General features: G+C 42.3%; 1 protein-coding gene across 2 annotated transcripts in view; it reads right to left on the bottom strand.

Moving 5' to 3' along the window:
• Positions 1–682: 682 nt before the first annotated feature.
• The window catches only part of BRINP3 (BMP/retinoic acid inducible neural specific 3), a 209,088-nt gene continuing 195,268 nt past the window's right edge, over positions 683–14,502 (bottom strand). For both annotated transcript variants that reach the window (XM_069022751.1, XM_069022752.1), the window contains one exon: positions 683–2,066. In XM_069022751.1, the coding sequence (XP_068878852.1) occupies positions 950–2,066 (1,117 nt within the window). In that variant the 3' untranslated portion in view covers positions 683–949. The remainder of the gene's footprint in view (positions 2,067–14,502) is intronic.

Here is a 14,502-nt window from a genome sequence, read left to right as displayed (position 1 = left end):
TTAATTTGAATCTAAGCAGCATGGTTATACTTAGGTGAGCAGTTCAAAACAGAGAATTCTGAATATTATAGTGCATGTATTTGGGAGGAGGCAATGTGTGCTCATGCTTGATTCTCTTGGTAAATATGCAAAGCAAAGGATCGGGGGGAGACTTCTGAAAAGCATTTTGGCTGGAAAAGATTGTTGCTTTTGTGAGAGGGGTAATATCATTTGCAAAGACAGCCTCTCACCTGTCTCCTGTAGAGCTAATGCAGCCTTCCACCGCTGTGCATCCCACAGTTCCAGCCTCCTGCCCATCCTAAAACACTCCATGGGATCACTCTGATGCCTGGGTGTCACATCAAGCACCTTGGGAAGGACAAGCCTCAGGTGGAGCATGTAAAGCATCGCTACAGTTGTCACTTCAGCCCAGCATGAACACTTAGATCCACATCCTAAAAATAAAAAATCCTATGGCTTTGACTTTTTGACAGTTTCTCCCAAAATCTGGAGTCAACCTCTTCTCTTTACCTACCCCTCCTGAGTTCAACACACACAAAAGTGTATCAAAGTTACTACTTTTGTGTAAGAAAAAAGAATCCCACAGCGTTTCTTTGTAATAACTGTTCAGCTACAAAATTTTATTGGTCTCCTTCTATGTTCCCTCTAGAGGATGTAATGCACAAAAGCATTGCCACGGAACATATAAAATTACAAATGAAATTTATTGTAAAAAGTAGAATGTCTTCTAGACTGGTGTCAGTATTTATTTCATTCATAAACCAAAACTGCAGGTATAATATATTCATTTTCAGCAAGTTCATGTGTGTAAATTGCCATCCAACAGTATTGACTTATATAAGACAGATATTGAAAAGACAATTTAAATTTACTCTTCCAAACATAAACTGTTCCACAAAAGCACTGTAAAAACTCCTTCAAGGTTTTGTGTTGTGCTTCACATTTATGGTTAACTACATAATTTGGTTGTGTCATAATCCACTGTGTTTGGCAATTTGGCATTAAAGGCCTGCAAAGCAGATTGGATCCTCACCACTTCACTGGTAGACAGCTTGAGTCTATGACGGAGCAAGCAAGAAAAGAGGTCCAGACGACGTTGGCCAGGTGGAGAGAGTTTATTTACACGATCCCGAATCTCTAACAGCTGCAAAAGTGCTGAGTCCTGTGAGCCCTGAGTGTAGGGGTAGTCCAGCTGCAAAATCAAGTCTCGAATCGCTTCAGGGTCGAAGTGCATGCTGTAGCCAAACACTTGGATGTTGTTGATTTTCATGTAGCCCAGATTTCTTGAGGGATCAATAAATTCCAGGGGTTCATAGTAGATGCTCTCGTTGCCATTTGGACCATTTGACTTTATTCGACTCCTCAAATAGATGTGCACGGTTTCAAAAAATGTCTTCCACTTGTTGCCCAGAGTCAGCGTCCAGTTATAACACTGAAGGGGTAAGTCCAGTTTAGTCCGCTCCCAGTCTGGGAAATTATTTTCATTCACAGGCATAAACCAGCTCTCAGAGTGGCTGCCCCCAAAAGGGTTGATATAAACAGCAAGGACGGGCTCTAAGGTGCTGTTCTTAGTCAGGCAAATTTGAAGAGAGAGGCCCAGTATCATATGGACCAGGCTGGACTTGTACTTGTTGCTCTTAAGAGTCAGGAGCATCCGCTTGCGCCACGAGGGGTCGAACCAGCTGTTGAGGCGCATGTCGTTGCTGATGAAAATGGCGTGGACCTCGATCCTCCGGTCTGTCTTCTGCAACAAGTACTTCATTTCCAGGTCCTGCAGGTCCGTCTCGAAGCCGATGTAGTGCTCGGTGGAGTCGGCCACCTCGGGCTTGCAGAGCCCCTGGCTCAGCATGTAGCCGGCGTTGCAGCTCCCGCAGCGCGTGCGGTTGTCGGGGGCACAGCTCAGGCACGCGGGGCCGTCCCCGACCGTGCAGGGCAGGAACCCCTGGCAGGCCACCTGGTCATTGGGGCAGGTGCACGTGTGAGTCTCTTCAGAAAAGCTTCCCAGGAGCCCGTTCTCGTTGCAGTAGAGAAACGACTGGATGCGGTTGAGCCAATAGTTGGAAGACCTGCAACGTGAAAATAACTTATTTTAACAAAGAGAGACCTGCACACAACTGTTGCAAAATGATCAGAGGATCAGGGACATGGATTATTGATAAAGGGAACAAATCAATAACTGTACAAGCAAAAGCCTGCAAGCAAAAGGCCTGCATGAGAAAAACCCTCCAGGAGAAGTGCCTGTGTCAGAAACAAGCCTGAGAACAAAAAGGGAGTTTTGAAGAGGTGCAGCTGGGCAGATAAGATGTACTGACCAGGAGAAGGGAGGGTGAACTCTGAATTCTTTAATCATAACATAACTAGTAGAAGCTTGCCAATGTAGTCTAATTATGTAGAAGCAGAAATGCGCTTTGATAGGTTGAAGCCACTTAAGAGTTAACAAGCTGGTATACTGTATAAGTGCCTCTGGATTGCTAATAAACTGAGCTTGTTTTTATAAATTATATTGGTTGTTCTGAAATTTCTCCCGCTGCAGAAGTCCTCGAACTTTTTCAACACACAACAAACACATACTTTGTTATGTTTTATCAGAAAGAGAAAAATAAGGCTGGTTTTAGTGTCAGATTAAGGCACGATAGCATCTGCTGTCAGATAGATACAGGTATAAATTGCCCCCTTAACAATGCAAAATCACCAAAGAAAAGTTTCCTTATAAACCCACAGGCATGACAGGAACATTTGGTTTATGTGTTTGCTTTCTCTGGGTGTCTGTCAAGGAAGCCTGACAAAGAGCCATTTTCTGTAATCATCTTCAGATTAACATCTTGAAATCCTATGCAGCTGAGATTATTTTTGTGTGTTCTATTTGACCAAAGAAGTGCTTTGGGTGTATCTAAGTGTCCACAACTCTACTGTCCCTCTATTCTATTAGGAAGCTGGTTTTTTTTCACTGGCTGGAACTGCACTGATTTATAGACAGTGAGCCAAAATTCTTTCCTAGAACAGCAATACTTCCCTGCTCCCCGCCTACAGAGATTCTTCAGATAACTTCCAGCACTACAGAATCTCTACAGGAAGCCATGCACGAGCATGCTGTGTTTACCTTTCGTCTTTGGGGACAAAATGAAATGATCACTTTAATGTTCTTCTTGTCATCTCATTTCAGTTTCACTAGGAGCAACAGTTAATACCCTACATGACACTGGGAAAACATACTGAAACCAACAATTTAGGCTGATGAGGCACAGTCACTAGAAGAAAGACAATGGGAACAGAAGAACTACATGGAAAAATGATCTTCTTCCTTTGCATTTTTCAGCTCCTATTGTTCCCAGCAACGCACAGTTTAAAGAACTTGTTTTGCCTGCTGCAGTCAGATCTATTGTTGCCACATGAATGATTATAGTTGTACAGCTTCTTCCTCTTTCATTACATTGTTTTGGAGAGAAAATGTAAGAGCCTCATTTACTCCTGACTTACTTCTAAGTCACATCTGAATTTGTCTCAAGGAGAAATCCATGGCATCTCAAAGCCTGATTTTTTAGAAACATGAAAATAAAGTTCAGTTAAAAAAATACATCATTTTACACTCTGGTGGCATTTTAAATCTTCCTAATTTTTCCCTTTTTTAGGGCAGGAATTTTGGTTGTTCAGGGTTGGGGGTTTATATGCCTATAGCTCTAGGTATTTTCCAGAAGCACGAGTAAATACAATAACATGCACAACATGAGCATTTCTTATCATTATTTTTTCTTTGTGCTTATTTGAAAGTCAGAGTCAAGCAGAAGCACTCTGGCCAGTTTATTCCTCTGTTTCCTGGTTAAAAAGTACAATATCCGTTCTGCGAAGAAGGTCAAATATCACAAAATAAAAGTCACCCCAAAACTGAGAAGACCCTGAAGCTGTCCCAGGTGGAATGGGAAGTCCCTGTGTGTTTTGTATGGGTTGCTTTGACAGCAGCCTGGGGCTGTCCCAGCCAGACCAGGTGTGTGGGACCCTGGTGCCCATTCTGGGCTGAACTCCCCTGCCAGCCTGGGTCTCTCAGCTCTGTTTGCGGCCATAACCCCATGGGCACCACAACAACCAAAACAGAGCAGGTCCTTTCCAAAGGAGGGAAACCAACCTCTCAAAGGCCTCTTGTTGCAGCTTCTCCCTAATCCTTTGTGCTTCTCTGTGCTTATTTAAGAATTGATGCTGAGTCCCGAAAGCTGCTGGAGGTAAGGTACAAAAGTGTGGTTTGTTTACTTTAAGTCTTTGGCTAATGCCATTTGCTTCACAATGGCCTTCATAAAGGCTTATGATTTAGCACACTGGACAGAAAACTGGGCACATTCCAAGGCTGTACTGTTTGCATTTTAATCTCCAAGTTTTCTTTAGGGGGTACCACATGACCACTGATATCGACTGGGTTTGTAACTGTGACTTTTAGCACTTCTTCTGCTTCTGTTGGGAACAGAAGTGTCCACACCTTTGAAAAGTTTTGTTATATACCAGGAATACATTTCCAGAGCACATTTCAGGAAACCTCTTTTTACATAGAGCAGCTCTGAGCTTCCAGCTGTGGTTTTGAATTCACCTCAGTAGAGGATAAACAGCTGAAGAGATCTTCTGAGTGAATTTTTGCATGTTGCTTTATTGAGGTGGATTGGGTGTCACTGGAATGGTTTTGTCAGCAAGGCACAGTGGTGTTCTCTGGGGGAAGAAGCCACAGCTGGGTCCACAGAGTTTCATCTGGTTCCAGCCAGATGTTCTTATCTTGACTCAAAAGCTCTTTTATCTTATCTCCTTCCCTCCTACTGAATGCAGTGAATGAGAGAGTGGCTGGGTGTGTGGGAGCAGTGATAAACCCACGACACAATAAAATAATTTCCAGCTTTAAGTTGATCCCTGTTGTGGTTCATGTACCCTCTCTTCCTCTTAGATCTAGTCAACACCATTGCAATTTTTCATATTTATATATGACAATACTACTTATAATTATTTGGCACTGAAACAAGTCAAAAAGTGCTCTGCACATCAGGTTTTTTCATATAGGAGAGGTTTTGTGAGGGAACTCCTGCATGGTTGGCTGGGAAAAGTATCTGGAATGCAGGCTGCACTAAGCAGAGAAAAAAGTGAAAACCGTGGCATTACTTCAGAGTGGAGGAGAGAATGGAACTGGGAACACAGGGAAGGAATTCTCTCAGTCAGCAGGGGTGGCTGGAAGAGGGACAGCTGGTGAGGAATTCGGCACTCTCAGAAAAGGAGAATTTTCTACTGTTGGAATAAGCCTACTTAAACCAGCAGCATTAATTTACTGGCAAGTGTTGATTTGATTTGGGTTACTCACTTTTCCTGCCACATAGTGTTTAAAACATTTTTTTTTCTTTAATAATGATGCACTCTACTGTTTCCATGATTATGAGAAGCAAAATCTTTAAAGTCACTTATTTTCTGTTCTTTTTAATTTTTAATCAGCCTACCTTCCTCCTTTTATTCTGTTAGGGATTAGATTAGCAGTTTAAAAATCTGCATGAAATTACAAGCTGCACAATTAAGTAAGTTTCTTTCTGTAAATTAGTTATATTGTTTGTAAGTTAGCATCTATCTTGTTAAAACAGCTATGTCTTTGATGATTTGCAGTTGCAAAGAGGCCAACAACTTTAGAGGGAAGGAGGTTATCTCCTTATTCCAAGGAAGTTCAAAACAATAGCATTCTAATATTATTGCCTTGTTTTGATTTCCTTTTACCTGATTTTAACCAGAGAGGTTTCAGGAAGAATCTGCTTATACTTCTCTTTGATTAGTTAACAAATATAGTCTATTTAAAAAATAAAATCTACTTCCTTATTTAACTGCTTGTTTTAAAATTATTCATTAAGGAATACTGTAACTCTTTGTAAATTCATTGCTTCCAGTAGAGCAAATTAAGTGAATTATGTGAAAGTACATAAAATGCCAGCAATACCTACTTTATTTAAGCCACTCATCCTTAATTGGATAAATTCACACTGGCATGTCATTATGAAATCATTCTTTTTCTCCTAGAAATTAACGATCATATAAATTCTGGACCCTGCAGCCACGGGAAAGGTTTGATTGGAAGCAGATGCATCCTGCAGGTCAACACCTGGCTGAGCAGCTGGTGCAGCTGAGGCTCCCACAGCCACTCTGAGGACGGCGGCAGCTGGGGACAGAGGGGGTTTCAGAGAAGATGAGGGGTGACATCTCAAGTGCCAGACTTGCTGACCCCGTGACAAGGGCTTCAAGCATGGTTAGCTTGGGGCTGGATTTCTAATGGGGGCTGGGGAGTAAAGCATGCAGGGAGAGAGGCTTTTCAGCATGGTTTGCAAATGCATCGTCCACTTGGAACGAGATGATCTTTCGGTCCTTTCCAACCCAAAGTGTTCCGTGATCCTGTGACTCGTTCTGTGCAGAAAGTGGTACACCTAGGGCCCCTTCTCTGTGCCTGGACATGGGTTTGGGTGGGAAACAGGCAGATTTGGGCACACTTCCAGTACTGTGACTTCCTTGATATCACAGAGATGGGGTGGGTGGACAGAGACTCTTCGGTGCAATCATCTGGAAGGGGAACAACTGCACTCCCCACAAAAAGAAGACTACAGACCGAAAACTTCACTGCTGAACAAGCAATGGACTGGTCAGGATCTCAAGGGCAGGGATGAGAGCAGAGGCCAGTGAGAGGGACACTGTCAGAACCTGTTACACACCACAAAATCAAAGGAAATGGATGAAGCCTTCTGTAACCGACTGGAGAAAGCAACGTGACCACAGGTGCTGACCTTCAGGGAGACTTCAACCACTCCAGCACCAGTGCCAGTGTCAGGCAGGGTAACATGACAGGACACAGCTCCAGGAAATGCAGTCAGGATAAATATTTACGCAGCAGAACAGGGCAGTTGCTCTGCTGGGGCTGCTGCTCCTCAGTAGGGACGAAGGGGTTGAGGACGCAAGAGCTGGTGGCAGCCTTGGCTGCTCTGACTGCACGGTGGGCAATTACCAAGCCTGAAGGAAGTGAGGGAGGCAGGTAACAGAACAGTTATCCTGTTGTTCAGAAGAGCAGCCCTTATCTGGGAATTAGTGCAGGGAATGAGCAGGTCAATCTCATGGTGAAGAAGACCAAGGGCATTACTGATGTCAACAGGGGAAGGGCAGAAAGTATTCCCTGAAGTTTGCTCCTTGTAGGATGGCTTGGTACCTCATCCCCACCACAAATGCTCTCTACATATCCCAGTGCTCCTTTGCCTTTACTCAGTTTTTCACATAATTTATGTTCTCACGGTGTTAACGGGGGACTGGTGACAAAGGCTGCTTATCTCGAGCAGTTCCTTCTCGTTTATAGAAGTCAATGAAAAAATTAAGGCAATTAGCCCTGAGCGAGGCTTGGAAGAGCTCTTCAGTTATTCTTTTAACAACAACAACAAAAAAAAATTATTTGATTTGGAAAATTACATATGCTGGCCTGATGAGTTAGTTTTCCAAACATTGGGATATAGAACCGGCTTCCAAACCTAGTGAAAGCAGCAAGAACATTCCCAGTCACTCCACTGAGGTTCAAATAAAAATGGAATGCTTGAAATACCCGTGCCTTCCTCATCATGCAAAATTACGTGATAATTTACAATTGAGAGCTATTTCTAGTGATTCATATACTTGAAATCACAACTTTACTGTAGAAGTAAAGTAATTTTTAGTTTAATTAAACATGATACTTGGTAAGTATAGGATACTTGTCAAATTATATAATGAATTACACCTTCCTGGAAACTGTTTGGAATTTTTTTTAAACTTCTTTTGTTTATTGATATCAAGTCATTGAAATCAACCTTTCAAAACCAGCACAAAAGTACAAAAGAAGTGCTAAGACTGGACAGAATTTCTATGAAAACACGAATATTGATTGTCCTGTTAGTAGAAAACCTGTTGTCTTGGTAGGAAATAGATCATCGAGCTGCTGCTCTGAGTTATGAACACTGAGCCAGGTAACCCATCCAAAGCCCAAACTCCTGCCTTTTAGTTAGGACCCCCAAACTCAGTCTCCATTATTCTGGGGTTCGAATCTCACCACTGACCGCAAAGAGCTCCTGCTCACACAGATCACGTCTCTCACAGAAGAACAACTCCTCCCTCCTTGTTGAACTCGTCTGATCAAATATGTGAATATGAAAGCACCTAGTGGTGACGACAATATTCCACTAATTTTCTCAGTCCTTAAAATTTACCTGGAAGCAGATTGTTAACTAATTCTGGTTCAATAGCAACTCCAGCTCCAACTTCTCCTCGTTTCCTGCTCTGCTACTAGCTCAGGCTACTGTTGCAGGATGAAGAGACTCCTGCTGGTAAATCTGCTGCCACATAAACTGCACCAGCTTTCAGCTGGAATGCTTGCAGGGTAAAGAAAGCCTGCCAGATAATCTCACTTTTACACAAGCACAGTAAAAAAATATGGTAATCCCAGGGAAGTTAATGCAGCAATTAACATCAGCCAAGCTTCTGACGAGAATCTCAATGAGAAACATAAATCATAATTCTAAAGTGCATTTAAAATATTTTGCAATTCTTTTTCTTGCTATGAAAAAAACTTTACTTAAAAACAGAATTATTTTTACTAGAGCAGTTGCAAGCTTAATCCAAACTGTGTGCCTACTCCTGTTCAGCACACTGTAACATTAAATGTAAGAACAAAGCACTGTGGTCACCCTATAGAATAGCTGGAGCAAGTATTTAATCATGATATGACACTTTTACCTCCTTCTCTGCCTCACTAAGTGCTTAACATCTGTTGTACATCAGATGGCTCAGTAGCAGATGATGAGTACTCAGTGAGGCAGATGCTAAGTAAAAAAATGAAGACAATTTAACAAGAAGAGGAGAGGCAGTAAAATACCCATTACCTATTTTCCCTTCCTTTGGAGGCCAAGTCCAGTATAAATCTGTGAGACAGCAACATCAACACCAAATGCACTTACAGACATCTCTGCAATGTCCTACTCTCCATCGGGTGGATTTACATCTTGGGAAGGACAAATCAGACCCCAAGTACTTTCCTTCTGTGATGTGATTCAAAACAACAGCAGTAATTGCCACTTAATTTGATAATGGTGTTTATGTGAATGAGGTTTGCTTCTAGGAATCAGGGTAAAACTACCAACTGCACATAGCCAGAAGAGCAGTGAGTGATCAGAGAATCATAGAGCCACAGAATGGTTTGGGCTGGAAGGGACCTTAAAGCCCACCCAGTGCCACCCCCTGCCACCCACCTTCCACTAGCCCAGGGTGCTCCAAGCCCTGTCCAGCCTGGCCTTGGACACTTCCAGGGATCCAGGGGCAGCCACAGCTTCTCTGGGCAACCCCACCCTCCCAGGGAAGAATTCCTTCCCAATACCCCATCTATCCCTGCCCTCTGGCAGTGGGAAGCCATTGCCCCTTATCCTGTCCCTCCATCTGTTGGAAATTGTCTCTCTCTTTCTTTCCTGCAGCTCCTTCAGGCACTGCAAGGCCACAATGAGGTCACCCCAAAGCTTCCCTTGTCCAGGCTGAACAATCCCAACTCTCCCAGCCTTTCCTCCCAGCAGAGCTGCTCCACCCCTCTGCTCATCCTGATGCTTCTTCTGGACTCTTTCCAGCAGCTCCAGGTCCTTCCTGTGCTGGGCCCCAGGGCTGGGGCAGCTCTGCAGGTGGGGTCTCACCTGAGCACAGGGGCACAGGGGCAGAATCCCCATCCCTTCCCTGCTGCCCACGCTGGGGGCTCAGCCCAGGGCACCCCCGGGGGGTTCTGGGCTGGGGCACGTCCAGCTCTCACCCACAGCAGCCCCAAATCCTTCTGCCAGGGCTGCTCCAGCTGCTCATCCCCAGCCTGGATTGACCCCAGGGGTTGTCCTGACCAGGTGCAGCCCTTGTTAAACCTCCTGAGATTCCCATGGGCCACTCCTGGAGCATGTCCAGGTGCCTCTGGATGTCATCCTGTCCTTCAGGGGTGTCTCTGCACCCTTGGCTTGGTGTCACCTGCAATCCTGCTGAGGGTGCCCTCGGTCCCTCTGTCATTAGAAGATTGAATGTTTTTAGTTCATTCAGCCTCACAAAATTACCCACCACTCAAATAAACCTGTCTGAAATAATTTTACTGTGGCTCACAATTCAGGTATGGCAGTGAGGCTCTTGGTGACGCTGCAAATCCCACTCCAAAAGATGGCAAAGAGGAGCAGTGCAGCTGTTCTGAGTTCACATCTCACAATTTCACAATTTCAGGTAGCTGCTCTACCTGAGCCAGGTGCTTTAAGGCTGATCCAAAGGTCTGGGTTGTGTGGACCACAGTGAACACAAAGAGTAGGGTAAAGTAGGGAAAGACTACAGTGCTTTTCTAAATGTGTATAAAGGAAAGAGAAAGCCCTACCTAAGGGATGCCTGCTAGCATACACAGAAAGGATATTAATTAGCTAAGGAAATTTAATAGAAATGTTGTTTCTACATGCTAAAATTGCTCCCAGCACTGAAGTGGATGCAGTAACTAAAGAAACCTGTCTCAGTGTGAGGTCGCCCTGTGGTGACTGGATGAACCTGGAGCATGATTCTGGATTATGTTGCTGGGGCTATCCACAATCTAAACTGAATCTGCTTTGAATTATGGAGGTAAAATATCTTGTTTTCCCTGTTAATCACATTTAAGGAGAGTCTTTCCAGATCCTCTAGCCCTCGTGCCATCATTCTGCAGCTGTTGCCTGGGCCCCTCAGGGCTGGTACTATATATTTCTAAATCAATAATACATGTTCTTCCTTTTAAATTCCAGATAGTCTTTATATTATGAGAAGCAGAGGAATTAAGCCCCTACATTAAGTGGTAGAAACCTGTTGCATCTCATAGAAAAAATGGGTTTCATGATATTTCAAGCTAAACAATATTTTGGCACTAAAACATGCAATATTTCAGAGGGTATTTCTAGTTGGTCTGTTATGAATTGATTTACAAAGCTTTGGTAGCTTTAACTACGTTGATGTTACACCCTTATAATTCCCATAGTAAAATTTTTCTAATCTGAAACATTTCTGCCATGCACACCCCCAAAAGATAATTATTAAAAAAATATATATTAAGAAAATATACCCATAATTTTTTTTTTTTTTGACACAGCTCTAATCATAATGACCACTGTGGTATATTTAATTGGGAATCAAACTGCTTTGCAGCACCAAATATTTACATAAAAGGTGTCAAATCAGAGACAGGCTTTGGAAGCTTTTACTAAATAACGATCCAAAGGGCAGCAGGGACAAAGGAAACACACAGAAAATTAATTAATGCAGTCAATTGTAGAATGAAAGGAATCAGAGCTGTTAGGCAAAATAAGAGTTTCCATGTACAGGAGGAAATAACTTGCTGCACACATGCACAAAACCCCACCAAAATACTCCAGCCAAAACCCACCAAAGCCAAGCTGTGTGTGCTTCTTGGAGCCTCCGAGCTGTTGTGCATCACTGTGTGAGTGTGCTTGTGTTCGTAGTGTTAGACCTGGGAAAAACTGACCTTGCCTCACAGATCAGCCACAAATGTTTTGCAATGTTAGGTGGCATTTTCCAGATGTATCTTGAAGCATAAATATAAAAAAAATTTATGAAGTTATTATAAGGCTTAACTAGATGCCTCTGTGACAGTCGGGTTAATAAACCCCTTTAAGGCTTTAAGGCATTTAAGGCATTAGAAAAGTAACAGCCACATTTACTGCAATGTAATCATCTCCTTTTGTGTGAAGGAAAACTGTGGAAACATCACAATATTGGACAAACTGCAAGCAAACACCGCCCTGTCTTTACTTTTACAGAGAGAGCTAAGATGAGGGTGTGATAATGCTGTGTACACTTCTGTACACAATCCTGCAACAGTTTAGGTTGGAAAGGACCTTTAAGATCATCCAATCCAATCCTCCCCCATGGGCAGGGACACCTTCCACTAGCCCAGGCTGCTCCAAGCCCTGTCCAACCTGGCCTTGGACACTTCCAGGGATCCAGGGGCAGCCACAGCTTCTCTGGGCACCCTGTGCCAGGGCCTCCCCACCCTCACCCTAAAAGGAATTTTTCCTTATGTCCAGTCTAAATCTACCTTCTCTCATTTTGGAACCACTGCCCTTTGTCCCCTCACCTCAGGCCTTCTTTAAAAGTCTCTCTGCATATTTTATAGAAGTCCATTCATGTCTCAGTCTGCATTGATGTTGCCCAGTGTACTCCCCTGCACTTCTGCCAGCCTTTCCCTCCCAGGTGGATTTATTAGCTCTAAAAGATGCTCACATTAACGCAGAGCAAGGACCACTGGCAGCTCTTTGCTCTGTGATCAGCAGCCCATAAGGCAGGGGTAACAAAGAAAGAAGTGAAGGAACACCCTGACTTAGGAAAAAGGAGCAAAATTAAATAGGATTTTGAAATGAAAATTCCTTTCACAGAATAATTTAAGATGGAATTGTAAATGTAGCTAATTCAGGGGGTTCTTTGAATTTTAATATACATATAGCTGGCATAAGCCTAGTTCCAATATTTAATCTCTAGGAGGAAGGGAGCCAGTAGCAGCTACTAAGACCAACTGATCTCCCTTTTCAAGATCTTGAAGCCAAACGCACAATGGTAGTCTAAATTTTTTGTGTGAACCCTATTGGCAACAATAACAAGATGTACCAGCAGCTCTAGCTGGCAGTAGAAATTCTAGAATTAATCAAAAATTAGCCTTGACTGAAAGGTCTTTGTATATAATGTAGCAGAACACAAAATCTATTGAAGATGAGTACAGAACGCTGTGTGTTTTAAGGCTGCACTTCAGGTAGGAGGAAGCAGCATCTATGTTCTTGGAGAATTTTCTTGAAAACAGGAGCAAACCAGAAAGTTCAGAGACTGGAGATCATTTCTGAGCTAAAGCCTTCCAATATTTTGCAGGATAACTAAAAATCAAGCAAAGGGGTAACTGGTAGGGTTACTAAACCATAATAAACCCACAAAAACCCTGCTGCTGACAAAAGCATCCAAAGTTTTAACCATGGTGAGAGGAGAATCTGGATGTGAAAAGAGGTTTAGCACCAGAAGAAGAATTAAAAGAATTAAACCTCATTATTCCAGGTAAAATCAGAGCCTCATTAGCAGCCAGTAGCAGAGAGGCAAGTCCATGATTACATCTGTGAAGCTGATACAAGACCATTACATCTTCCCATTGTCCTATTGATTTTGAGGCAGGACCTTTAGTTCTATTTTAGGCATCCTTTTTCCCAGATACAAATTACTGCAATAAAATAAACAAACAAACAAACAAAAAAAGAAAATCTGTTTCTGCAAACTTTGTGGCAGCTATAAATGTGGAGCTAAGGACAATCTGCATTTATTCCTGGCTTATTTCTGTGTGATGATGACTATGGGCCAGTCGCTTGCTCTTTCCTTTGATAATGATCCTTATTTTTTCCCTGCTGTTTCCTATTTGGATTATAAATGTAGTTATCCCTAAAAGCTACTGTAATATAAACAGCAACAATCTGTCATTTTCTTCCATTGTGTAGAACCAGAAGCATTACAGCAAAGCAAGGATCTCCCAGACAAGAGTAATGGTTTTAATTAAAGAATACAAAATTCAAGCTCTGTATTCACACCTCACTTATCTTGTTATTAAACAAAATAAACCAAAATAAGATTCTGAGATCAGTGTGCTGTTTTCTCTAATTTTATAATAACTGAAAATAGCTATAATTTTGAGCAAACCCTTAAAATTTTAATATAGGGACAAACAGAATAGAGGTTTGGTTTTCTGCCATGGTATGTTTGAATAAATTGCAAGGACACCCTTAAATTCCTGAAGGAAAATTAAAGTCTGTCTAGAAAAGTTGGATCCTACTGTTCTAAAAACAACATGTATTTCACTTCACTTAATAATATATAATACTTGCAATAAGATGTCACTTGTGTCACAGTTATAAATGGGGAAAGCATTAAAATAAATGGCCAAACATTGCATGTTTATAATATAAATTAGGAGACAGACTTGCAGTAATGCTTATAACAAATATCAAGTGATTGCATCTCCTAGGACATTTTTGTCTTCCTTAAGCAATCAAACCCACAGCCTGAAATGCAACGTAGAAGGTGATAGAAAGGGTGAAAAAAAGAGCAGCTTTCTACATGTTAATCTGCATCACAGAAAAATTAGTAGAGATAACAGAGTGAGGGGCCAAAGTCCCACCTTGGAAGATATGGATTTGTGATCTGCACAACTATGGGAGCTCTGAACCACACCTTGAAGCAGTGACAACTCTTACTGAAGAGAAAAAGACCACGTTACTCCTGAAATGCTATTTATTTATGTAGGTAATCTCATCCTGATGAGTTCATCCCCTGTTGGCACTGAATGCCTTTGTATGCCATAATAGTCGAGGGAGGAAAGAAAATATCCCCATGCAGAACAGCTTCCTTAATACCTTGCAATTTTTATTTAAGGGAACATAATTAAAAAGACACACACAAGCCCATCCAAAACAACAACAA

Source organism: Aphelocoma coerulescens, chromosome 8, assembly GCF_041296385.1.
Source record: "Aphelocoma coerulescens isolate FSJ_1873_10779 chromosome 8, UR_Acoe_1.0, whole genome shotgun sequence".
Lineage (NCBI taxonomy): Eukaryota > Metazoa > Chordata > Aves > Passeriformes > Corvidae > Aphelocoma > Aphelocoma coerulescens.
The sequence above is the reverse complement of the archived record's forward strand: the minus strand, read 5'-3'. Positions and strand labels throughout refer to the sequence as shown.